This window comes from Balaenoptera physalus (genome assembly GCF_965194825.1).
Source record: "Balaenoptera physalus genome assembly, chromosome: 10".
Lineage (NCBI taxonomy): Eukaryota > Metazoa > Chordata > Mammalia > Artiodactyla > Balaenopteridae > Balaenoptera > Balaenoptera physalus.
The window spans coordinates 67751765-67778050 of NC_138889.1; the positions used below are offsets into that span (position 1 = coordinate 67751765).

Below are 26286 nucleotides of genomic sequence, written 5' to 3' on the forward strand. Positions count from 1 at the left end.
TCAATTTTGTATCCTGCGACTTTACAGAATTCCTTTATTAGTGCTAACAGTTTTTTGGTAGTCTTTAGGATTTTTTATATATAATATCATGTCATCAACAAATAGAGACAGTTTTATTTCTTCCTTTCTGATTTGAATGGTTATATTTCTTTTTCTTGACAAATTCTTTTAGCTAGGACATCCAATACTATGTTGAATAACAGTAGTAAGAGTGGGCATTCTTGACTAGTACTGGATCTTAGAGGAAAAACTTTCAGCTTTTCACCACTGAGTATGATGTGAGCTGTGGACTTGTCATAAAGGGCCTTTATGATGCTTAAGTATGTTCACTCTATACCCAGTTTGTTGAGAGTTTTATCATGAATGGATGTTGAATTTTGACAGATCTCTCTGCATCAATTAAGAAGATCATATGAATTTCATCCTTTTATTTTGTTAATGTGGTGGATCACATTCATTGATCTGCATATGTTGAACCCTGCATCCAGGAATAAAACCCACTTGATCATGGTGTATGATCCTTTTAATGTATTGCTGAATTTGGTTTGCCTTTATTTTGTTGAGAATTTTTGCATCTATGTTCATCAGGGCCTGTAGTTTCCTTTTCTTGTAGTGCTCATGTCTGTCTTTGGTATCAGTGTAATGCTGTCCTTGTAAAATGAGTTTGAAGGTGTTTCCTCCTCTTCTCTTTTTTTTGGGGGGGAAGAATTTGAGAAGGATTGTTATTCATTCTTCTTTAAATGCATAGCAGAATTGACAAGTAAAGCCATCTGGTCCTCGATTTTTCCTTGGTAGGACGTTTTTGATTACCAATTCAATATCTTTACTACTATTGCTCTGTTCATATTTTATATTTCTTCATGATTCAGACTTGGTAGGTTGTATGTTAGTAGGAATTTATTCACTTCTTCTAGGCTGTCCAATTTGTTGGTGTGTATTTTTTCACAGTATTCTTATGAGCCTTTGTATTTTTGTGGTATCAAATCTAACATTTCCTCTTTCATTTCTAATTTTATTTGAGTCCTTTCCCTTTTTATTCTGCTGAGTATAGCTAAAGGTTTGTCGATTTATCTTTTCAAAAAAAAAAAACAACTCTTTGTTTCACTGATTTTTCTTCTATTGTCTTTTTACTCTGTTTCATTTATTTCCACTCTGATATTTGTTATTTCCTTCATTCTATTAATTTTGGGCTTAGTTTGTTCTTCTTCTTCTAGCTCCTTCAGGTGTAAACTTAAGTTGCTTATTTGAGATTTTACTCTTTTCTTAATGTAGGTGTTAATCGCTATAAATTTCCCCCTTATATCTGCTTTTGCTTTTGCTTTAGCCAATAAATTTTGGTATGCTGTATTTGCATTTTCATTTGTCTTAAGGTATTTTTTTATTCCATTTAGTTTATTCTTTGACCCATTCAGTAGTATGTTGTTTAACCTCCACATATTTGTAAATTTTCCAGTTCTCTTCTTGTAATTGATTTCTAGTACTATACTCCTGTGGCTGGAAAAGAAGCTTGATATGATTTCAATCTTCTTAAATTTATTGACTTGTTTTGTGGCCTAACACATTACCTATCCTGGAGAATGTCCCACATGTGCTAGAGAAGTATGTTTATTCAGCTGCTGTTGTATGGAAGATTCTATGTATGTCTGTTAGGTCCATCTGGTCTAACATACTGTTTAAATCCAGTTTTTTGTATTGATTTTCTGTCCAGATGATCTATCCATTGTTAAATGTGGCTTAAGTCTTCTACTATTATTGTATTGCTACCAATTTTTACCTTCAGATTTACTTTATATGTTTAGGTGCTCTGATAATAGATGCATAAATATTTACAAGTGTTATACTCTCTTGATGAGTTGACTACTTTATCATTATACAATGACTTTCCTTGTCTCTTATTACAGTTTTTAGTTTAAAGTCATTTTGTCTTATATTAAGTATAGCTACCCTAGCTTTCTTTTGATTTCCATTTGCATGAAGTATCTTTTTCTACCCTTCATTTTCAGTCAATGTGTGTCCTTAAAACTGAAGTGAGTTTTGTTCTAGGTCTTTTTGTCTTTTTTTTAATCTATTCAGCCACTCTTCATCTTTGGATTGGAAAATTTAGTCATTTTACATTTAAATTAATTACTGATCAGTATGTATTTACTACTGTCAATTTGTTTCCTTGCTGTTTCAAAATTCTTTATTTATCTGTATTTTAGTATATATTTACCATTACAAGTGAGATTTATACTTTCATATGTTTTCCTGTTACTAATTAGCACCTTTTCATTTCAGCTTAAAGAAGTCCCTTTAACATTTCCTGTAAGGCCAGTCTAGTGGTGATTAGCTTCTTTAGCTTTTGCTTGTCTGCAAAACTCTTTCTTCTCTTCGACTCTGAAGGACAACTTGCCAGGTGGAATATTCTTGATGGACAGTTTTTTTTCTCTCAGCACTTTGAATAAATCTTGCCACTCTTCTCTGGCCTGCAAAGTTTCTGCTGAAAAATCTGATCATCGTCTTATCAGGGTTCCCTTTTATGAACAAGTTATTTTTCTCTTGCTGTTTTAAGATTCTCTCTTTGTCTTTAACTTTTGACACTTTAATTATAATGTGTCTTGGTGTTGGTCTCTTTGGAGTCATCTTATTTGGAACTCTCTGGGCTTCCTGGATCTGAATATCTGTTTCTTTCCCCAGGTTAGGAAAGTTTTCAGCCATTATTTCTTCTTGTAAGTTTTCTGCCCCTTTCTCTTTCTCTTCTCCTCCTGGGACCCCTATCATGCGAATGTTGGTTTGCTTGATGCTATCTCCTAAGTCCCTTAAGCTATCTTTATTCTTTTCCATTTTTTTCATTTTGCTGTTTTAATTAGATGATTTCCACTGCCCTGCCCTCATGAAAACTGATCCTCTCTCCTGTGTCATGTAGTGCGCTGTTGAACCCCTCTATTGTATTCTTCAGCTCACTTACTATACTCTTCAGCTCTGTGACTTCTATTTGGTACTTTCTTACACTTTCTATTCCTTTGTTGAAATTCTTACTTTGTTCATCCATTCTTCTCCTGAGCTCAATAAGCATCTTTATGACCATTATTTTAAACTCTTTATCAGGTAAATCACTTATCTCCACTTCATTACGGTCTTTCTCTGAGGTTTTACCTTGTTCTTTCATTTAGAACATATTCCTATTTCTTCATTTTCCTTGACTCTCTGTGTTGGTTTCTATGCATTATTTAAAACATCTACCTCTCCTAGTCCTGAAGGAGTGGCCTCTTGTAGGAGATGAACCTTAGTATTCAAACCTGCCCTAGCTCTTGGTTGTCTCTCAAATCTTTATGATGGTCCAAGCAGCCTACTTTATTCTTAGTGCTCACTGTAGTTGAGGGTATACCAATACCTGATAGTGTCCCAAAGGGGAGGATCATAGTCAGCACCTAGATTCAGGTGGATTGGAAGCCAGACCTTCAGGTAGCAGCTTTTAATGTATGCAAATATGTATCTTTCAGTGGAGACTGGGAGATGGGTGTTTCTGTCTGCTCCCTCTGCGCTGAGCCTTGGGGGATAGCCAGTTAAGAACTTCGTTTGCTACAATCCTGTGGGACCTGGGAGCTCAAGTCCTGTTGGCCACAGAGTCAAAGGTTTAAAAGGGTGTGTCCCTTGGGCAGCAGCTGCAAAATCTGGGGCGCCAGACATGTGCACAAGCTCTTTCCAAGAAGAAACCAGAGAACTGGAGCAGGCTAGAGAGAGAACAGTGATGGCACCTGCCAGATCCCTGGTCTCCAAACAATCAAAATTAGCTCCTAGATGTGTGCTAAGTTAGAAACCTGACCCTCAGGCAGTAGCTTTTAAAGTATGCAAACAGGATTCTTTCAGGCAAAGACTGAGAGATGGGTGTTTCTCTCTGCTTCCTCCATGCTGAGCCAGAGCAAATCCTTGAAAACTCATTAAGAACTCTTTGCTTGTTATAGTCTGGTGGGTCTCATGAATAAAAGCCCCATTGTTTTTCAGAGCTAGGTGTTTCTGGGTCCTTACCTCAAGTGGAAGTCTAAAAAGATGGGGGCTAGATGTTGGGTCCAAACCCTTCCCACCTCAGGGGAGGAGCTGGAAGTTGTAAGTTGCTTCGCAACTGCATGTCTCTCTGCCAGGGGACATTTATGGTGAGACTGCATCTCAGCCTTTTCTACTCACTTCAGTGTGGGTATATTCTTGTTTGCCTGCTATATAGGAACTGCTCGGCTAGTTTCTGGATTTCTTTCAGCAGAAATTGCTCCGTGTGTAGCTGTGGATTCAGTGTGTCCATAGAAGTGAGTTCAGAAGCTTCCTATGTCACCATCTTGGACTGAAACCCCCTACATTGTCTTAATGTATTACTTTTCTGTGAGTTTATTTGGGGGCTAAGGGGTTGGTAATGATGGAGAGAAGAAGAACCCAAATAATCACAGTTAGTTTCATTAGATAATTCTAGGGAGTTGTAAAGAGGTACCCTCAAGAATATGGAAATAAAAGAAAATACTGCATTCTCAGCACTGACTTATGTTCAAAAGATCAACAGAGAAATGAAAGGTCACCTGAAAAAGATAGCAAGGCTCTCAACAAGAGAACATTCTTTCTTATTTAGACTGAATTGACCAAAATGGGAATTGGATCCGCTATTTGTTGGCAACATCCACCCGAACACTAATCAGGACAGAAATGACTAGAATCATAGACATCTAAGTTTTCTGTCTGAATTGACAACATAATCCCTAATTTCAAAAACAGTTGGCCCCGAACAATGCAGGGTTTAGGGGCGTCGACCCCTCTGTGCAGTCGAAAATCCACATATTAACTTTACGGTTGGCCCTCTGCATCCACATATTCAACCAACGATGGATCATGCAGTACTGTAGTATATAGTTACTGAAAAAAATCTGCGTATAAGTGGACCCGTGCAGTTCAAGCCCATGTTGTTCAAGGGTCAACTGTATAAACAATGGACTGTGTTAATCTGGCAGGTGTTAAATATTTGACATCAAATATTCCTTGGTTTGATTCCACAATCAAAATGCTTCTGATTTTGATATGGCTTCCCACAAAGATCTGACAATAAGGAGAAAATGTGCTGATAATATAGATAATGTATATTTTGTTCTATATAACCTTTTAACTTATCACTGTAAATTAAAAAGCTAGCATGCTGGTTTTAATACATCAGTCTAATGAACTTGGATAATGTGAGTCTGTACCATGAAAGGTGGTTTGTCTCCTCTTGTACTGAAAAATGAAATTTCTGCATCCAGAAAATTCAGATCTTGGCATTTAATTAAAATAACAAAAATAACAAATGCTCCTTTGTGAGGTCATTTCAGAAAGCAAGCCAATCCTTTTCCCTGGTGGTGATACTCATTCATCTGTATGTAGCAGAAAGCACAGCAGATAATGCAATTGGCTCACTCAACATCCTGCAAACTGTTTTATAGTTTCCGTCTCATACTATAGGGCCTTGAAAGCAAAACAAGCAAACAAACAAATAACAACAACAACAAAGTTTTTCTGATTCCTTTGTGGGGGGGGGATCTGCATGCAATCTGACTGACACAACGAAACAACCCATATGACACTTAAAGCATAAGTCACCAATGTGTGATAGGGGCTACACATGGGAGAATGGATTTTTTTAGTGTGATTATTGTGAAGGTTGTATTGTCTGGTACCCAACATCATAAGTGTCAAGTGATAAAAGGTTGAAAAAGTATGAACAGCCCCAAGCTAGGCAGTTCCTAGTACACAGAACTGGTTCCCTGCTCACCCCTTACCCATGAAATTACATAAACTACCCAATACTTTCTCATAAATCCTTTTCTGAATAAATTAGAGACAGTAGATCCAGTTGTTTGAAACTGAGAGAACCCCAGCTAATACTCTGAAAGACCCAGTATTTTTAATTTCTATAGTTCTAGCCTATTAATGTCAGTCCCATCATTTTGATACTACCACCACTAATAATAATGAGTTAACAGTTACTTCAGCACTTAAAAAATAATATCAAGCATTGTGATAAGTGATTTATAAACATTCTGATTAAATGCTCTATATTCTGTGAAAGACACCTCAGGAGAAAGACTGAAAGGGAAAAACCACAGGTTCATCATGAGAGGATACAAATCTTCTTAATAAACCAATTTGCAGATATGCTATTCTTAGAAGTATGCAGATTATGAACAATATTTTAAAGAAGAAAAATTAAACTTGGACAATAACTTTACCTTCTTGCTCTCTTCTTCAACAATATAGTACCTCAGTCATTTTAAAGTAGCTCATAGAACTCAAACTTGCTATTCTAACAAAAACAAATATGGCATAATAAAAAGATTCCTAAATGCTGTCTCTTTGGCTGTAATTTGGCTAGAAAAGTTGCTGTACCTGAAGATTGATCTCTGCCTCATAAAAGGTTAGGCATGAGCAGTAATGTCGATCTGAGTCAATATCTGTCAGGACCACCACAAAAAACGTTGGCTGCTTCCTCTCTCTGGACAGCTGCCACCCTCCAGGTTGACAAAACTAAATGAGATAGAAAAAAAAAATTGTCACATCTTAAAAGTATAAGGTAAATTTATTAGTTATAAATCCCTGAGAAATGTCTCCCCATTTTAAAAAATTTCCAGATGTGATACGTTACTTCAGCCAATATTTTTTAAAAATCACTTGCAGATTCATGATGTAGAATACTTTCACTAATGTGCATATGCATTTTATGAAGACAGCCTAGATTTTCCACAGATGCCACTCATTCTGAGACCGGGGTTGGCATATGTAGGAACAGATCACTAAGATGAAAACTTTGCACCATTAGAACAAATCATGAAATAAGTTGAAGATAAAGTGCTCAGTATCTACCATGGACAGAAAACAGAATTATTTTAAAATATCGTCATTAATCTAAGACTCTTCAATTCAGTACAATGAAAAAGATATCTTGTTCATCAAGACAGACCACATTCTGGGCTATAAAATACACTTTAATGTATTTAAAAGAATAGAAATCATATAATGCATGTCCCAGACCACAATAAAATTAAACTAAAAATCAATTACAGAAAGATAGCTGGAAAATCCCCAAACACTCAGAGATTAAACAACACACTTCTAAGTAATACATGGATCAAAGACAAAAATCTCAAAAGAAATTTTCAAATATTTTTAACTAAATGAAAATGAAAATACAGCTTAACATTTGTGGGATTCAGCAAAAGCAGTGCTTAGAGGGAATTTTATAGCACTGAATTCATAGAGAAGAAAAATCTAAAATCAGTCATCTAAGCTCTATCTTAGGAAACTAGAAAAAGAAGAGCAAATTAAATCCAAAGTAAGCAGAAGAAAAGAAATAATAAAATTAGAGAAGAAATCAATTACAGGAAATCAATAGAGAAAAGCAGCAAAACCTAAAGCTAGTTCTTTGAAAAAAACATTAAAATCAAGAAGTCTCTAGCCAGACAAACTAAAAATAAAAAAGAAGATACAAATTCCTAATATCAGAAATGAAAGAAGGGACATCACTATAGATCCTGTGGACATTAAAAAGATAATAAAGGGATACTATGCATAACTCTGTGCCCACAAATTTGATAATCTAGATGAAATGAACCAATTTCTTGAAAGATATAATCTGATAAGACTCACACAAGAAGAAGCAGACAATCTGAATAGGCCTATATCTATTAAAGAAAATGAATCAATAATTAATAATCTTCCAAAATAGAAAGAAAGTATCATGCTGCAATGGGTTCACGGTGAATTCTACCAAACACTGAAGGATGAAACTAAAACATTCTCTACAATCTCTTCCAGAAGACTGAAGCCAAGGAAATACTTCCTGACTCATTCCATAAAGCCAGCATTATCCTAATGCCAAAAACAGAAAAAGAAATTACAATAAAACTATACATCAATATCTCTCATGAAGACAGATGCAAAAATCCTCAACAAAATATTTGCAAACTGAATGTAGCAATGTATGAAAAGAATTACAAACCATGACCAAATAAGATTCATTTTGGGTATGCAGAGCTGGTTCAACATTGAAAGTCAATTAATCACATCAAGAAGCTAAACAAGAAAAAGTACATGATCATATCAATAGATACAGAAAAAGCATTTGAGAAAAACTAACACCCATTCATGATAAAAACTCTCAGCAAACTAAGCATAGAGGGGAAGTTCCTTGACATGACACAGAACATTTACCAAAAACCTACAGATAACATCATACTTAATTGTAAGAAACTAGAAGCTTTCTAGCTAAGATTAGGAACAAGGCAAGGTCGTCATCTCTTACCACACCTTTTCTAAATTGTACCGAAAGTCCTAGTTAATTCAATTAGCCAAAACAAGGAAATAAAAGGTTTACAGATTAGGAAGGAAGATGTGTAACTGTCTTTGTTCCCAAATGACATGATTGTCTATGTAGAAAACCTGAAAGTAATAAGCAATTCCAGCAAGTTTCCAGGATACAAGGTTAATATACAAAAGCCAACTGCTTTCCTATATACACCAACAATGAACTGTTACTTGAAATTAAAAACACAGTTCCATCCTCATACATTAGCACCCCCAAAAATGAAATACTTAGGTAGAAACCTAATAAATTATGTACACGATCTATATAAGAAAAATTACAAAACTCTGATGAGAAATCAAAGAAGAACTAAGTAGAGAGAAAGAGAGAGCAATTCCAATGTTCATCAATAGGAAGACTCAATATTGTCAAGTTTCAATTCTTCCCAGTGTGATCTACAGATTCAACGCGATCCCAAACAAAATTCCAGCAAGTTATTTTATGGATGTTGATAAACTAATGTTAAAGTTTATATGGAGAGGCAAACGACCCAGAATAGCCAACTCAATATTGAAGGAGAACAAAGTTGGAAGAGTGACACTATCTGACTTCAAGACTTATTATAAAGCTACAGTAATCAAGACAGTGTGGTACCGGTCAACGAAAAGACAAATAAATCAATAAAGCAGAATGGTGAGCCCAGAAACAAACCACACAAATATAATCAACTGAACTTTGACAACAGAGCAAAAGCAATACAATGGAGAAAAAACAGTCTTTTCAACAAATGGTGCTGGACCAACTAGATATTCATATACAAGAAAATGAATCTAGACACAGACCTTACACCTTTCACAAACATTAACTCAAAGTGGACCATATACCTAAATGTAAAACACAAAACTATAAAACTCCTAGAAGATGACAAAGGAGAAAACCTAGGTGATCTTTGTTTTGGCAACGACTTTTTAGATACAACACCAAAATCATGAACCAGGAAAGGAGTAACTGATAAGCTAGACTTCATTAAAATTTAAAACTTCTGCTCTGTGAAAGACACTGTCAAGAAAATGAGAAGACAAGCTAAGGACTGGGAGAAAATATTTGCAAAACACATATCTGATAATGTACTGTCATCTAAAACATACAAAGAGTTTTTAAAACTCAACAATAAGAAAGTGAACAACCCAATTAAAAAGGGGGCAAAAGATCTGAATAGATACCTCTCCAAAAAAGATATAAAGGTGGCAAATAAGCAAATGAAAAGATGTTCAATATCACATTTCATAAAGGAAGCAAATTAAAACAACAAGATACCATTACATACCTATTAGAATGGCCAAAATACAAAACAATGACAATGCCAAATGCTGACAAGAATGTAGAGCAACAGGAATTCTTATTTATCGCTGGTGGGAATGCAAAATGGTACAGCCACTTTGGAACACAGTGCGCCAGTTTCTTACAAAAGTAAACATACTCTTACCACACAATTCAGCTATTTACCCAAAGGAGGTGAAAACATATGGTCATACAAAAACCTGCACATGGATGTTTATAGCAGCTTTGTTCATAATTGCCAAAACTTGGAAGTAACCAAGATGTCCTTCAGTAGGTGAAGGCACATCCAGGTGACAGAATACTTTATTGTGCTAAAAAGAAATGAGTTATCAAGCCATGAAAAAACATGGAGGAAACGTAAATGCACATTACTAAGTGAAAGACGCCAGTCCGAAATGGCTACACGTGGTATAATTCCAACTACTTAACATTCTGGAAAATGCACAGCTATGGAGAGCAAAAAGATTAGTAGTTGCCTGGGGTTGGGGAGACATAAATAGGCAGCATTTAGAGGTTTTTTAGAGCAGTGAAACTATTCTGTATAATACTGTAACTGTGGATACATTTTATTATGCATTTGTCAAAACCTTTAGAATGTACACCAAGAGTGAAACCTAAGGTGAATTACAGACTTTGGTTGATAATGATGTGACCAATGTAAGTTCATTCATTGACTGTAACAAATGTACCACTGTGGTGGGGGATACTGATATTGTGGGAAGTTATGCGTTTGGGGAACAGAGAATATATGTGAATTCTTCGTACTATTGCTCAATTTTGCTGTGAATCTAAAAGTACTCTAAAAAGTAAAGTCTATCTCTAAAAACATGAAGAAAAAAATATCTGGATAACAATATTGTTGAAGAGGGAATAGAAATAGAAAGGAGCTCACCAATACAGCAGCTCTCTGTGCCATATTACCTTCTGTTACCCTGCTTAATAACTGTGTAACCTGGAGCACTTTATTTAACCTTTCTGTGACTTAGTTTCCTCATCTGTAAAAGGCAGACTATTAGTACCTATCTACTAGTACTCTTGGGAAGCTCACACAAGGTAACACATGAAAACTACTCAGAATAGCCTTTGCCATATAATTCCGTGGTGTTAGTTATTATGATTATTACACCCTTTGACCTAACCTTAGTTTCTATCATCACAGCTATAACACTTTCTTTCCCCTTCTTTACTAGTTTTTACCTGCCTCTCCTTTCATTGCCTCATTGACTCCTTGACTCAGTCTAAAGAGACATCAGAAAAGTAATATTTGGATGACTTCCTACATTTAGAGAGACATATTAATCACGTTCATAGCTTCTCTACCAAATGAAAAATTCTACCAGACTCATTTCCTTGAGCAGACATCATGAGGAATACATAGAGAAACAGCATGAAAACCTTAAGGACACATTAATTAGTTAAGTGAAAATATTTTTCTCTACTACATTTGTGGCTTTTTTTTTTTTTAATAAACTTATTTATTTATTTATTTATTTTTGGGTGTGTTGGGTCTTTGTTTCTGTGCAAGGGCTTTCTCTAGTTGCGGCAAGCGTGGGCCACTCTTCATCGCGGTGCGCGGGTCTCTCACTGTCGCGGCCTCTCTTGTTGCGGAGCACAGGCTCCAGACGCGCAGGCTCAGTATCTGTGGCTCACGGGCCTAGTTGCTCTGTGGCATGTGGGATCTTCCCAGACCAGGGCTCGAACCCGTGTCCCCTGCATTGGCAGGCGGATTCTCAACCACGGCGCCACCAGGGAAGCCCTACATTTGTGTTTTGAAATAGTAATTCATTGAACAAATATTTATTGAGCACTTCAGTATCACTTATTCTGTGAAGCCTTCTCTGAAGCTCCCCAGTTTCTCTAGCCCCCTCCAAACCAAAGAATCAAGCAGTTCCACTCATGTGTTCCAAACCGTTTTATACATTCTTATTATAACAAATAATTATAATAACCTTTTCTTCCTATATATAGCACTAGAACTTATATATTTTACTAATCTGGTACAGAAAAGTTGACTTGTCAATTTGTTTACATGTATATTTCTCCCTCAACAATTCATTTATCTAAGTTCCATGACTTTACATCTTTGGCTTTCCTGTGGCCACCATAAGCCTTTTTCATTCTAGAAAAGTAGCCCTCAAAGTGTGGTACACAGAATCATAGGAATCCCGGTGGTCAAAACTATTATCATATTAATACTAAGAACTGGTTGTTTCTTTCACTTTGTTGACATTTACATTAATGGTGGAAAAGTAATGGTGGCTAAAGTTGCTGGTAACTTAACAGTAATCAATGCAGCAGCATCAAACTATACTTGTAGTCACTGTATTCTTCAAAGCTACACATTTGCAATTAAAAAAAAAAAGTTTCCGTTAATAATTTCCTTGATGAAGCAATAAACATTTTAATTTCATTGTAACTTGACCCTTGAGTATGCAACTTTTAAAATATTCTGTTTCAAAGAGTAAATACACATAAAGCACTTTTGCTGCATATATAAGTATGACAGTTGTTTAGAGAAAAACTACTTGTGTAGATGTTTAAGTTGTGAGCTGAACTGTTCTCTTTTTTCCCCCAAGAACACCATTTTTTACTTGAAAGAATAACTGACAAACATGCTTATACAGTCCTATGTATTTGGTAGACATTGTCTCAAATGAATGAAATGGGCCTGTCACTTCAAGATACAGATCTGAGACTGTTTGTTACCAATGATAAAATGAACTTTCAAGCACCATCATGAGCCTGACAGCTTTGCATTCCTGATTAATATGAGAGTATTATTAACTAATGTAATATTTTAAATACTATATGTGTCAACATTTGGAAGATCTGCATAACTCATTGATCCCTATTTGCCAAATGACTAATGCATGATGTTATAAAATCATGCATGGATAAAAGATTTTTCAAAGTGCAATCATGCATGGATAAAAGATTTTTCAAAGTGCAAAGCCAACCAATAGATTTTATCGTAGCAGAGTAAATAAAAGTTCATTAATGCATTTATATATCTCACATTGCAACTAGCCTTTAAGATATTATTATTTGTTGAGTGTTGGTGTAGTATTCAAACAAGAGTTTCCATAAGTGGCTGAAGAGGCTATAAAAATACTTCTCTTGATATGGGGAGGGGGAGGGGTGAGATGTGACAGGGTGAGAGAGTGTCATGGACATATATACACTACCAAATGTAAAATAGATAGCTAGTGGGAAGCAGCCGCATAGCACAGGGAGATCAACTCCGTGCTTTGTGACCACCTAGAGGGGTGGGATGGGGAGGGTGGGAGGGAGGGAGATGCAAGAGGGAAGAGATATGGGAACATATGTATATGTATAACTGATTCACTTTGTTATAAAGCAGAAACTAACACACCATTGTAAAGCAATTATACTTCAATAAAGATGTTTAAAAAAAAAAAATACTCCTCTTTCCAACTATATATTCGTGAGACCTGATTTTCTTCGTATACTTCAACCAAAACAACGTACTGTAAAAGCATGAATGTAGAAGCACATATGAGAATCCAGCTGTCTTTTATTAAGCCAATATCAATGATATTTACAAAAATATAAAACAATACCATTCTTTTCCCTATCTTTTTTGTTATGGAAAATACAGTTATTTTTTCAAAAAATATGCTATTTAATATGCAATGGTTTACTGTCCTTTTTAAAATAAATAAATAGCTTAAATTTTTCTAGTTGTCAGTTCTAACACAAAAATTAATAGATAAAACTACATAAACAAAACTCTTTGCAGATTCTCAATCATCTGTGAGAGTATAAAGTGTGAGACCCAAAAGTATGAGACTTGCTATTCTAGTAAGAATGCATGTTAATGTGTAACTAGCCTTGGCTTAAGCTACTTAGGTAGCAGAAAGGTATAATCTTTGGCAGAACCAAGGAGTTTTAACAGGTTAAACTTCTGGGTTTAACAAAACCCAGAAGTGTCTTTCAAAATACTCGCGTCTGAGCTTGGGTATGAAATAATATAATGATACAGAGCCTGTGTCATCAGGTCTACTCATTCGACAAACAAGTCTTCTGATATAAAGTGAATCAGTTCTGTGAATTAATAGCAAATAATCTCATTCTCTTAGAGGTCTGTCATTCATTATCACAGCTGCTCATTAGGCTTGGCAAATGGTACTAAAAGCTATACACCATAGAATAACAACTATATATTTTCACATAATTTAAATGAAACTATAGGTTTTCAGTAAGGATTAAACTAAATCTCTTTATGTTAGTTCCAACTCAACCAACTTCACTGATTTCTCAAATCAAAGGTTCCCATCACAGAGAAGTGTTCACAAATAATAAATTAACTTTGTAAGCGAATAGATATATTACTTAAACAAGCAATCAGATATTTTGCTGCTAAAACTAGAAAAATCAACTCATGCTAACTTTTCTCAAATGCTTTACACATACAGTGAATATAAAAAAAAAATTACAGAATAATAAAAGATGTCCATAGCATTACTGTGACTAATTTTAATGATCTCTCAAAGGTGAAATGTTGTAGAAGGTTCTTGGGATAACAGTCACTCAATATTTTCCAAGACCTTCATACACACCTATAAATTTACAGCTCACTAAACCACATTTTACTGTTCAACCTGTAATTAAATAAATTAAAGGTGTCTCTTTAAAAAAAAGAAGGCTGTAAGAAAATTCCTTCTCACAGAAAAAAATAAACACATAACATCCAGAAGGAGAATATGAGAGTTCAGGTAGGAAGACCTCCTTAGTTATTTAAATGGCCTCATTTCCCCAAGTTTACATTATAACAGGAATTCTGATTTTAAAAGTATTAACAGTAAAACTTCTGGGAAATTCCAAGGATCCTCTTTTTTGATTCAATAAGTACTTCTTCAAAACTAAGCTTAATGTGACCACAACTAAGATAGTAATGGTAATTCATGCTAGGCCTGGTCAGATATTTTTTACTAAATTTTTCACAAAGAAGCTGTCAAGATAGATGGTGACACTGGTTACACACGAGACCCTTTATTTCATACATAAAAATACAGTTACATAAACGAATTATTTTATACTATGCATTCATATTATTAGAATCATACTTCATAAGAAATTTTGATGTTGCATTCTCAAATGAAATATATTAATACACACTTAGTAAATAAACAATAGCTCACATAACTGAGTTTACAGAAATGTTTTTTCAATGGATGAAAAGAAATGGCCTTAACCTCCGGTTAAATGTCTACTTTTCAAATTCATTGTATCATAAGATTAAGTAATAATCAAATTTGGTGTATCAGGAGATGATCCCACTATTAATGAGAAGTACTCCTCATAGGATTTGGATTTGAAATATAATAATGCTAGCTGGTTTAATCATTTCAAATCTTAACTAAAAGCGTGCTGAGAAAGTAATAAACAATGAGAGGGGAATTCCATGGCGGTCCAGTGGTTAGGACTCCGTGCTCTCACTGCTGAGGGCCTGGGTTAGATCCCTGGTCGGGGAACTAAGATTCCCCTCACAGTGTGGCCAAAAAAAAAAAAAAACCCAAAAAACAATGAGGGAGTGGACACTGCATTTCTTGAACCTGAGCTCGAGTCACATTTCTGACAGGAATGTGAGAAAATGTTTAGACAGCTGGAAACAGAGTAGTCACTAAAAGACAGTAAGCAGAATGATAAGCATTAAACAAACAGGATAAAAATCAGGATTTTGCTCTCCCCAGTGTCTTTACTGGCAAACAGGAGAAAAAAATGCTATCACAGGTGCAAAACCTAAACTGTTTAGAATTGACTGTCATAACTGACTGGCCTACGTTTTGCCCTCCTTTTCCAAGTCAATGAGGAAACACATCTATTTGGAGTGATACTATCAATGGACATACCATATATATGTCTGTTTCATAAATATATGAGTGTATATGCAACAATGTATGTTTTTGACTATTCCCTTCCACCTGACTCTCATCATTTCCCACAGATCAAGCTCATAAAAATTTTACAACATATCTGGGAACAGCCAATATGGGGATTCCTTTTCAGGATGTTATCTGTCTTTATTCAGTCCCAGTCTTCTTTAAGACCTTGGCATAACCTGGACACAAATGATACCTCAAGGGTGCAAGGTTAGAACTGACAGACATTTTTAGGCTCCACATTTAATGCGTTACAAATACCAACTTTGTTTACTTGCTTGTTTCTTTAATTGCCCAAATGTATGAAGTAGATCATGTGCAAACAGGCCACCCACCTGCAAATAAAAGATAAGTGCCAATAACCCCTCGTATTTGTGAAACACTTTATATATAATTGTATCCCACAAGGTTTATTTTAAAAATGATGAAACCAAGGCTATGAGATGTTAAGGTGATACAGCTAGTGTGTGATAAAAGCAGGACTAGAATTCAAGCCTCTGTATCTCTACAAACTGTGTCTTCTCACTGCTTAATTATCTTTGTATATCACCTTGCGGATATTATTTTATGTTAATATGAATTTACTGTAGAAAAATCAGAAAAGAAAAAATGAAAATGAACTAAGTTCTTTAACATACAACCTTCCCTTGCAACCATTTATCTCTGGATGTACTTTTTATATAAAATGGGATATATTATACACACAGTTATGAGTCCTGCTTTTCTCCACCTTCTGTAACATGTGTGTTTTCCCATGTACCTACATATTTTTAAGAAAATTATTTTTAATGACTGAATATTACACCAGCATATAGGTAAGCACCACAACATAACCAGTTCCCTATTGTGGGTTGTTTATGTTGTTCACAATTTTTTTTCTTAATAATTGTGGGACAGGCGTGGTATTATGTAAATCTTCCCAGGCATGTCTCATTATGTTTTTGGGGAAGAACTGCTTTTGTAGAGCACAACCAAAATGAGCACAAAAAACGTTTAACTGCCCTTGAATTCCTTTTTACAGGTTAGGCAACCCCAAAATTATTTTGTTTTGCTGATAGAGTTCTAAAGAGGACAAAAAAGAAGTTGATAACAAAGAACTGTTATTATGAACTATATTCTGACCAAAGAACTGACTTGTGAAATAACGTAACAGAAGCCTTAAGAAACTGAACTCCATTGCCAAGCCAGGCCATGGCAATGTCAGGTGTGTGCTCTATACTTTAGACAGATATTTTTCAAAAGTTCAGAGAAAACACAGTGGTTGTAAGACTTTGGAAGAGAAGCCAATCTAAGAGTTGGGAAACTTTCAAATATTTTGTTATCCACAGAATAAAGGGTATCACACACATGTGCCTAATTTTAGTGGACAGCTTTTGATGAAGTATACTTTTAAAAGACTATCCAAAACAATCCGCTTTAAATGAAACAATTTAAATGGGTCACCTATAATGCTTTTAGTAGATATTTTATTCAGATATTTTATTACTACTACACAACATTACACTGTCCTCATCAGTATAATAAAACTTTATGTATAAGATAATATGATTTGTCTGCCTAGAGAATCCAAGCAAACTGACTAAATATTGTTTGAGTAAATAAGAGTTTAGTCATGTAGCCAGATATAAGAACATAAAAATCAACAACTCTCCTTGAGATCAGCAACAAGTAATTTCTAAAAAGATCTTATTCATAACTTTAATATGTTTTCAAAGTCACAGGATGAGCTAACCTAATCTCTCAAGTTTTGAACATTTTGGCATATCAGTTTCATGAAGAGCCCTACACATAAGCCTCTAAATATAAAAATTTCAAGAAGCAAACTCCAAAGAGAAAAATGAACGTTTAGAATAGCTTCTAACATCCAAGTTTTGAAAAAATACAACTGTACATGATTTACAAATTTAAAACAATTCCAAGAGCAAAAGAAAAGTTATTAATGACTTCTAGTTAAGCATGGCAGATGAAACAAATGAGTTTACCTCCAAGAGCTCCTGAAAACCCTCTAAAATTGCAATTAAAATAAATACAAACAGCAAAGTAATATGAAAGAAGATAACAGGTTTAAAATGACAATAAGAGGGACTTCCCTGGTGGTGAAGTGGTTAAGAATCTGCCTGCTGGGAGTGGGGGGTAGTCAAGATGGCGTACTAGGAGGACATGCAGAATTCGAGTCTTCTCACAACTAGGGAACCTACCAGGCGCCAGTGGGGGCCAACAGACACCTAAGGGGATGGGAGGAACCCCCAGCAACTGGGTAGGACATGGGGCATGGGGTGAGTGAAGGGGGAGGAGAAGTGGAGGCAGGAAGGGACTGGCGCCCCTGAGGGGTGGCTGGGGGAGGGGAAGGGCTCCCACACCCGAACGGGTAAATTGGGGAACCACTGGGAGGGCAGAGGATCAAAAGGGAGTGTGGCCACGCTTCCCCTGCCCACTTGGACCCCCAGGAATCTGCTGAGATCCCAGGCCAGATCCTCTGCCCACCTAGGCCCTCTCCAGCCACTCAGGTCCTCAGGGAGTGGGAGGGAGGGATGAGGGGGGCAAAAGTAAAGGCCGGACCTCTGGGATCCACACCCCTGAGGCGTGGCTGGGAGAGGGGAAGAGTTCCTACACCCAGCGGGACCCACCCATGGTTAGGGGTCCAGTAGTGACGGGGGTAGACCCTGGGGGAGACAGAGGGGGAGGGGCACGGAGGAATGGAAGGGAAGGGGGCCAATGCTTTCCCTGTCCACTTAGGCACCAGGGAGCCGGTTGGGCTCCAGGTCTGATCCTCTGCCCTCGGAGCCTCCCTCCTGCTGCGCAGAGCCGAAGCCCCGCCCCTACACCCCCACCCAGGGCCCTACCTCTACACTTGGAGACCCCTTCCAACGCGCTGGGCCTAAACCCCACCCACACACCCTCACTCAGGGCCCCACGTCCAAACTCTGGAACTCCACACACCAGAGGCCCTCCTTTCCAAGAGCTGCCTCTCTCAGTAGACGTTGAAAAAGCTTTTGACAAAATTCAACACCCATTTATAATAAAAACTCTCCAGAAAGTAGGCATAGAGGGAACCTACCTCAACATAATAAAGGCCATATATGACAAACCCACACCCAACATCAGTCTCAATGGTGAAAAACTGAAACCATTTCCTCTAAGATCAGGAACAAGACAAGGCTGCCCACTCTCACCACTATTAGTCAACATAGTTTTGGAAGTTTTAGCCACAGCAATCAGAGAAGAAAAAGAAATAAAAGGAATCCAAATCGGAAAAGAATAAGTAAAACTGTCACTGTTTGAAGATGACATGATACTATACATAGAGAATCCTAAAGATGCTACCAGAAAACTACTAGAGCTAATCATTGAATTTGGTAGAGTAGCAGGATACAAAGTTAATGCACAGGAATCTCTTGCATTCCTATACACTAATGATGAAAAATCTGAAAGAGAAATTAAGGAAACACTCCCATTTACCACTGCAACAAAAAGAATAAAATACCTAGGAATAAACCTACCTAGGGAGACAAAAGACCTGTATGCAGAAAACTATAAGACACTGATGAAAGAAATTAAAGATGATACAAACAGATGGAGAGATATACCATGTTCTTGGATTGGAAGAAGCCACATTGTGAAAAGGACTATACTACCCAAAGCAATCTACAGATTCAGTGCAATCCCTATCAAACTACCAATGGCATTTTCCACAGAACTAGAACAAAAAATTCCACAATTTGTATGTAAACACAAAAGACCCCGAATAGCCAAGCAATCTTGAGAAAGAAAAACGGAGCTGGAGGAATCAGGCTCGCTGACTTCAGATTATACTACAAAGCTACAGTAATCAAGATAGTAAGGTACTGGCATAAAACAGAAGTATAGATCAATGGAACAGGATAGAAAGCCCAGAGATAAACCCACGTACATATGGTCATCTTATCTTTGATAAAGGAGGCAAGAATATACAATGGAGAAAAGACAGCCTCTTCAGTAAGTGGTACTGGGAAAACTGGACAGCTACATGTAAAAGAATGAAATCAGAACACTTGCTACCTCCATACACAAAAATAAACTCAAAATGGATCAAAGACCTAAATAAAGGCCAGACACTGTAAAACTCTTAGTGAAAACATAGGCAGAACACTCTATGACATAAATCACAGCAAGATCTTTTTTGACCCACATCCTAGAGAAATGGAAATGATAGCAAAAATAAACAAATAGGACCTACTGAAATTTAAAAGCTTTTGCACAGCAAAGGAAACCATAAACAAGACGAAAAGACAACCCTCAGAATGGGAGAAAATATTTGCAAATGAAGCAACTGACAAAGGATTAATCTCTAAAATATACAAGCAGCTCATGCAGCTCAATATCAAAAAAAAAACAAACAACCCAATCCAAAAATGGGCAGAAGACCTAAATAGACATTTCTCCAAAGAAGACATACAGATGGCCAACAAACACATGAAAGGATGCTGAACATCATTAATCTTTAGAGAAATGCAAATCAAAACTACAGTGAGGTATCACCTCACACCGGTCAGGATGGCCATCATTAAAAAATCTACAAACAATAAATGCTGGAGAGGGTGTGGAGAAAAGGAGCCCCTCTTGCACTGTTGGTGGGAATGTAAATTGATATAGCCACTATGGAGAAAAGTATGGAGGTCCCTTAAAAAACTAAAAATAGAACTACCATACGGCCCAGCAATTCCACTACTGGGTATATACCCTGAGAAAACCATAATTCAGAAAGAGTCATGTACCACAATGTTCACTGCAGCTCTATTTACAATAGCCAGGACATGGAAGCAACCAAGTGTGCATTGACAGATGAATGGATAAAGAAGATATGGCACATATATACAATGAAATATTACTCAGTCATAAAAAGAAACGAAATTGAGTTATTTGTAGTGAGGTGGATGGACCTAGAGTCTGTCATACAGAGTGAAGTAAGTCAGAAAGAGAAAAACAAATACCGTATGCTAACAAATATATATGGAATCTAAATTTAAAAAAAAAGGTTATGAAGAACCTAGGGGCAGGACAGGAATAAAGACGCAGACGTAGAGAATGGATTTGAGGACACGGGGAGGGGGAAGGATAAGCTGGGCCGAAGTGAGAGAGTGGCATGGAGTTATATATACTACCAAATGTAAAATAGATTGCTAGTGGGAAGCAGCCACATAGTACAGGGAGATCAGCTCAGTGCTTTGTGACCACCTAGAAGTGTGGGATTGGGGGGGTTGGAGGGAGACGCAAGAGGGAGGAGATATGGGGATATATGTGTATGTATAGCTGATTCAGTTTGTTATTAAGGAGAAACTAACACACCATTGTAAAGCGATTATACTCCAATAAAGATGTTAAAAAAATTAAAAAAAAAAAAAAAGATTTTGGAAGCCAGAAAACTGGTTTACCCTACAAATTCCTGGAAAAGATAATGAATGGGTGGCACTAGGTACATATGAATGTCACGAATATGAAGGGAAGACCAAAACAAAAAAGAAGGAATCAGTGACCATAAGACAATACAAGGAGAAGCAGAAAATTTCAAACACACGAGAATGAAGTGATCAAAATCATGAAGAAGAGTCTGTATATCAGAGAACATTTACAGAACAAGAGAGATAATAAAAATTAAAAATGAAGAAACTGGAACACTGTCCCAGTAGGCTCCCAAAAGGGACATACAAATGGAAAATGGGAGAGAAACAAGTAAGGAAATTAGATAATTGTGGGAGTTCTAATTCTTAGGTAACAGGAAATTCAGAAAGAGTACACAAAAAGGAAAAATTTATGAAAGAAGTAACGACACAGCCCTCCCACCCCTCACAAAGGCCCAGAACCTTAGGACAGGATTAAATTTCATATGTCTAGCATACTGAATTAATGTTTTTTAATTAATGTTTTTAAAAACCCGTTTTTAGCACATCATCATGAAAGTTCAAAAAAATGAAAAAGAAAAAAGGTCCTAAGGAGAAAAAAATTAAAGAAAAAGAAAAACTAGATATTTTACAATGGATCAAAAATCAAAATAGGAACAGAAATCTATTAACATAATTAATTACATTAATAAATTTAGTCATAAAAGTAATAAAATCAACTCCATAATTTTTTAAATAAATTTATTTATTTATTTTTGTCTGTGTTGGGTCTTCATTTCTGTGCGAGGGCTTTCTCCAGTTGCAGCGAGCGGGGGCCACTCTTCATCGTGGTGCGCGGGCCTCTCACTGTCGCGGCCTCCCCCGTTGCAGAGCACAGGCTCCAGATGCGCAGGCTCAGTAGCTGTGGCTCACAGGCTTAGTTGCTCCACGGCATGTGGGATCTTCCCAGACCAGGGCTCGAACCCGTGTCCCCTGCATTGGCAGGCAGATTCTTAACCACTGCGCCACTAGGGAAGCCCCCATAATTTTTAAAATAGGACATAATTCAACATAACACCCATTCTTAAATTAAAAATGAGTTCCATTATTGCTGATATTGTTTACTGGACATATTAGCAGAAGCAATTACACAGAAGAAAGAAACTACGGATACAAAAACTGGAAGATAAAATTATTATTATTTCCCTATAACTAACTGTATAACCTGGAAAACTAAAGAGGATCAACTAAAAGAACTACTATGAACAATAAGAAAATACAATAAGGTAATAAAATTTAAAATTAATAAATAGAGAAGACTCTTATTTGGGGCCAAGATTTACCCTGCAAACTGAAACACCTTAAAAAGCTGGACAAAATATATGAAAAAATGGCTTGCAAGACACTAAGGTGTCAGGCAACGTAAGGACAAAGATCCCTGAAAGGCAGGAAACAAACAATGTGAGCTCTACTACTGGCGCCACTTTCTGCCTTGAGAGAGTTTATAGGCCATGGTGCAGGGAGGGGGAACAGAGGTGGAGCTTAGAGGACTCCCTAGACAAGGAAATAGAGGAGAGACTTCTGGAGAAAAGGGCAGCTAGAGTTCTTAGGACAGAACCCAGAGAGGAGGGAGCTGCACAGAGAAGGAACATGGGATATCTGCAGAGGGTTCCTCTGAGAATTCAGTAGGGTACTGATCAGTGCATGTATCGATATATGAGGAAACCACCCAGGCTGGTAAAAGAGCCATCTGAAAAGATTAGAGAAAATAGCGCCCATCGTTTAAGCGTGGCTGGGCAAAGTGCCTATTCCCACCATCCAGAATGGAAAAATTCATAATTCATGGGACACTGGACAGAGTACACAGAAAGGTCTTGTCTCAGTAGTGGGAATAATTAGCCCTAGATTGGATCTGCTCTATTGTTGGTACATAACAAATCATAAAAGCAAGACCCAAAAAGATCAAACTGTTTAAAGTAACTTTAACTGAATCTCAGAAGCTCAAGAAGATTTATAGGAATACGAAATGTCCATCACCCAACAAAATAAAATTCAGGATGTCAGGCATCCTATTAAAGATTAACAGGCATGCAAAGAGATAGGGAAATGGAACCCATAATGAGGAGAATAATCAATCAAAACTGACCTAGAACTGATAGAGATATCAGAATGAGCAAAAAGAAGACACAAAGAGTTACTATTACTGATTCCCATATGTTGAAAATTTAAATAGAGATGTGGAAAATATAAAAGACTCAAATCAACTTCTAAAGAGGAAAACTACAATGTATGAGATTTAAAAAATGGATGGGATACACAGCATATTAAATATTGCAGAAGAAAAAATTAGTAAACTTGAATTCACACCAATAAAAATTATCTAAAATAAAATACAGAGAGAAAAAAGAACCCTCCAAAACGAAATGAGCATCAGCGAGCTCTAGGACTTCAATCAGCCTAACACATGAGTAATAAGAGTCAAGGAAGTGAGCAGGAGGAGGAACAGAAAAAAACATTTGAATGAATAATGGCCAAATATAACAGCAGATGAAAAATGGATCCATACAAAACAATGAAGAGCACCAGAAGTGTAACTACATGGGTAAATAAATAAGACTTTTTCTTATTATTTAAGTCTCTTTTAAAGATGATTGACTATATAAACAAAAATAACATTGTGGCATAGGGTTTAGAGTATATATAAATGTAAAATGTATGTCAACAATTGTACAAAGTCAGGAGAGGAAAATGGCAGAGTACAGTAGTACTGTACGGTTCATATACTATAGGAAAGGTTGTATAGTATCACTTAAATGTAGAATGTTAAGTTAAATACACCATAAGTTAAAGATGTATAAGCCTGAAAAATGACAAAACAAAGAGTTAAAACTAATAAGACAACAAAAGAAGTAAAATGGAATAATCAAGAAAAATACTCAATCTAAAACAAAGCAGAAAATAAAGGGGAAGAAAAGTCCAATGAGATGAATAAGAAACAGTAAAATAAGATTCAAAAAAAAAAAAAAATTCCAGCCTAACTCTATTAATAATCACATTAAATGGCTGAGATGATGAGTTTGGATAAAAAGCAAGACTCAACTATATGCTTCCTACAAGAAACTTTAAATACAAAGACACAAAGAAGTTAAAAGGAAAAGGATGGGAAACAGATATCATATGCTGACATTAACCAAAAGAAAGCTGGTTAATATTAATACAGATTTCAGAGCAAAGAATGTTAACAGGAACTAAAAAGGCATTTTATAAAGATATATGGGCCAATTCATCAAGGGGACATAAATTTCTAAATATTTATGCCCCTAATAAAGAGCGTCAAAATACATGAAATAAATCAGATGGAATTGTGAGTAAAAAGACACAAATTTCCTCTATTTTAGTCAAAGACTTCAAAATCTCTCTCTTAATAACTGATAAAACAAGTAGACAAAAAAATACTAAGAATGTAGAAGATTTGAACAATATTATCAAGCAGACTTGACCTAATTGGTGTTTATAAAACACTACACTCAAACAGCAGCAGAATACACATTCTTTCCTAGCATACTTCAGACATTTACCAAGACAGAGTATATTCTGGGCCATAAAATATATTGCAGTAAATTTAAAATGACTCGAATCATAAAAAGTATGTTTTCATACCACAAGGGAATTAAATTAGAAATCAAAAACAAATCTCTGGAAAATCCACAATACTGGAAACTAAATAATACATTTCTAAATAACTCATGGGTCAAAGAAGAAATCAAAAGGGAAATTACAAAGTATTTTGAACTAAATGAAAATGAAAAGACGACCTATCAGAATTTGTGAAATGCTACTCAAGTAGGACTTAAGGGGAATTTGTGGGATGCTACTAAAGCAGTACTTAAGGGGAAAGTTACAGCACTTAAAATAGAAAAGAAGAAAGGTCTTAGTCAATGAACTTAGCTTCTACCTTAAGAACTAGATAAAGAAAATTAAATTCAAAGTAAACAGAAAAAAGAAAATAATAGGGATCAAAACAGAAATCAATGAAACAGAGAACAGACACAATAGAAAAAAAGTAATGAAAGTAACAGTTGGTTCTTTGAGAAGATCAAAAAACTTGATAAACTTCTAGCCAGACTGATAAAAAAAGAGAAGATACAAATTGCCAGTATCAGAAGTGAGAGAGATGATATCACTAGAGAGTCTACAGATAGTAGAAGGATCATAAGGGAACATTATGGATAACTTTTTGCAAATAAAGTTGACAATTAGAAAAAATAAACAAATTCACTAAAAAACACAAACTACCAAGCTCTCTTATGAAGAAATAGATAACCTAAATAACTCTGTATTTATCAAAGAAATTGAAATTGTAGTTAAAAATCTTCCCAGAATGAAAACTACAGTCCCAGATGGTTTTATTGGTGAATTCTACCAAACATTTAAGGAATCAATAATAATAGCAATTCTACACAAACTCTTCTAAAAATCTGAAAAGGACAGGATAATCCCCAGTTCATTCTATGAGGCCAGTATTACCCTGATACCAAAACCTGACAAAAAAAACATTATAAGAAAAGAAAACTACCAACAGCGCTCATGAACATAGTCACAGAAATTCTTTCAAAAATACTTTTTAGCAAACGGAATCTAAGAATACAGCAAAAGGCTAATACATCATGACCAAGTAGGATTTGTCCCAAGAATAAAGGGTTGGTTTACATTTGAAAAACAATGTAATTCATCATTTTAACATATTTACATAAGAAAATATAACAAACTAAAGAAGAAAAGCAATATGATCATTTTGACAGAAGCAGAAAAAACAGTTGAAAAAATTCAGCATCATTTCTGTTAAAAACTCTGAACACATTAGAAGTAAAAGTGAATTTCTTTAACCTGATAAAAGACATCTATGGAAAACCTACAGCTACCATCATACTGAATATTTAAAAACTGAATGCTTTCCTGCTAAGATCAGGAACAAGATAGGTGTGCCCACTATTACTACATCTACTCTACTTTGGGCTACAGGTTCCAGCTGGAGCAATTAGGAGAAGGGAGGGAGGGAGGAAGGAATGGAAGGTATACACTTTGGAAAATAAGAAATAAAACTCCTTATTCACAGACAATATAACTGTCAATGTAGAAAATCTACAAGTGTCTAGAAGTTATATGTGATGCTTAGTAAGGTTGTAGGATCAATACACAAAAATCAATTGTATTCTACATACTAGGAGTGAACAATCAGAAAATATTATTTACAATAGCATCAAAAATATGAAATAGGGATAATATGTCAAAAAATATGAAAGACCTGTATATTGAACTACAAAATACTGCTGAAAAGCTAAAGACCTAAATAAATAGGAAGATATACATTGGTCAAGGGTTGGCCAACTCAGTA

At 35.8% G+C, this 26286-nt stretch overlaps 1 protein-coding gene across 1 annotated transcript in view; it reads right to left on the reverse strand.

Moving 5' to 3' along the window:
• The window catches only part of SBF2 (SET binding factor 2), a 456507-nt gene that overhangs the window by 247351 nt on the left and 182870 nt on the right, over nt 1–26286 (reverse strand). The window contains exon 3 of the mRNA XM_082476788.1: nt 6379–6516. Within this exon, the coding sequence (XP_082332914.1) occupies nt 6379–6516 (138 nt within the window). The remainder of the gene's footprint in view (nt 1–6378; nt 6517–26286) is intronic.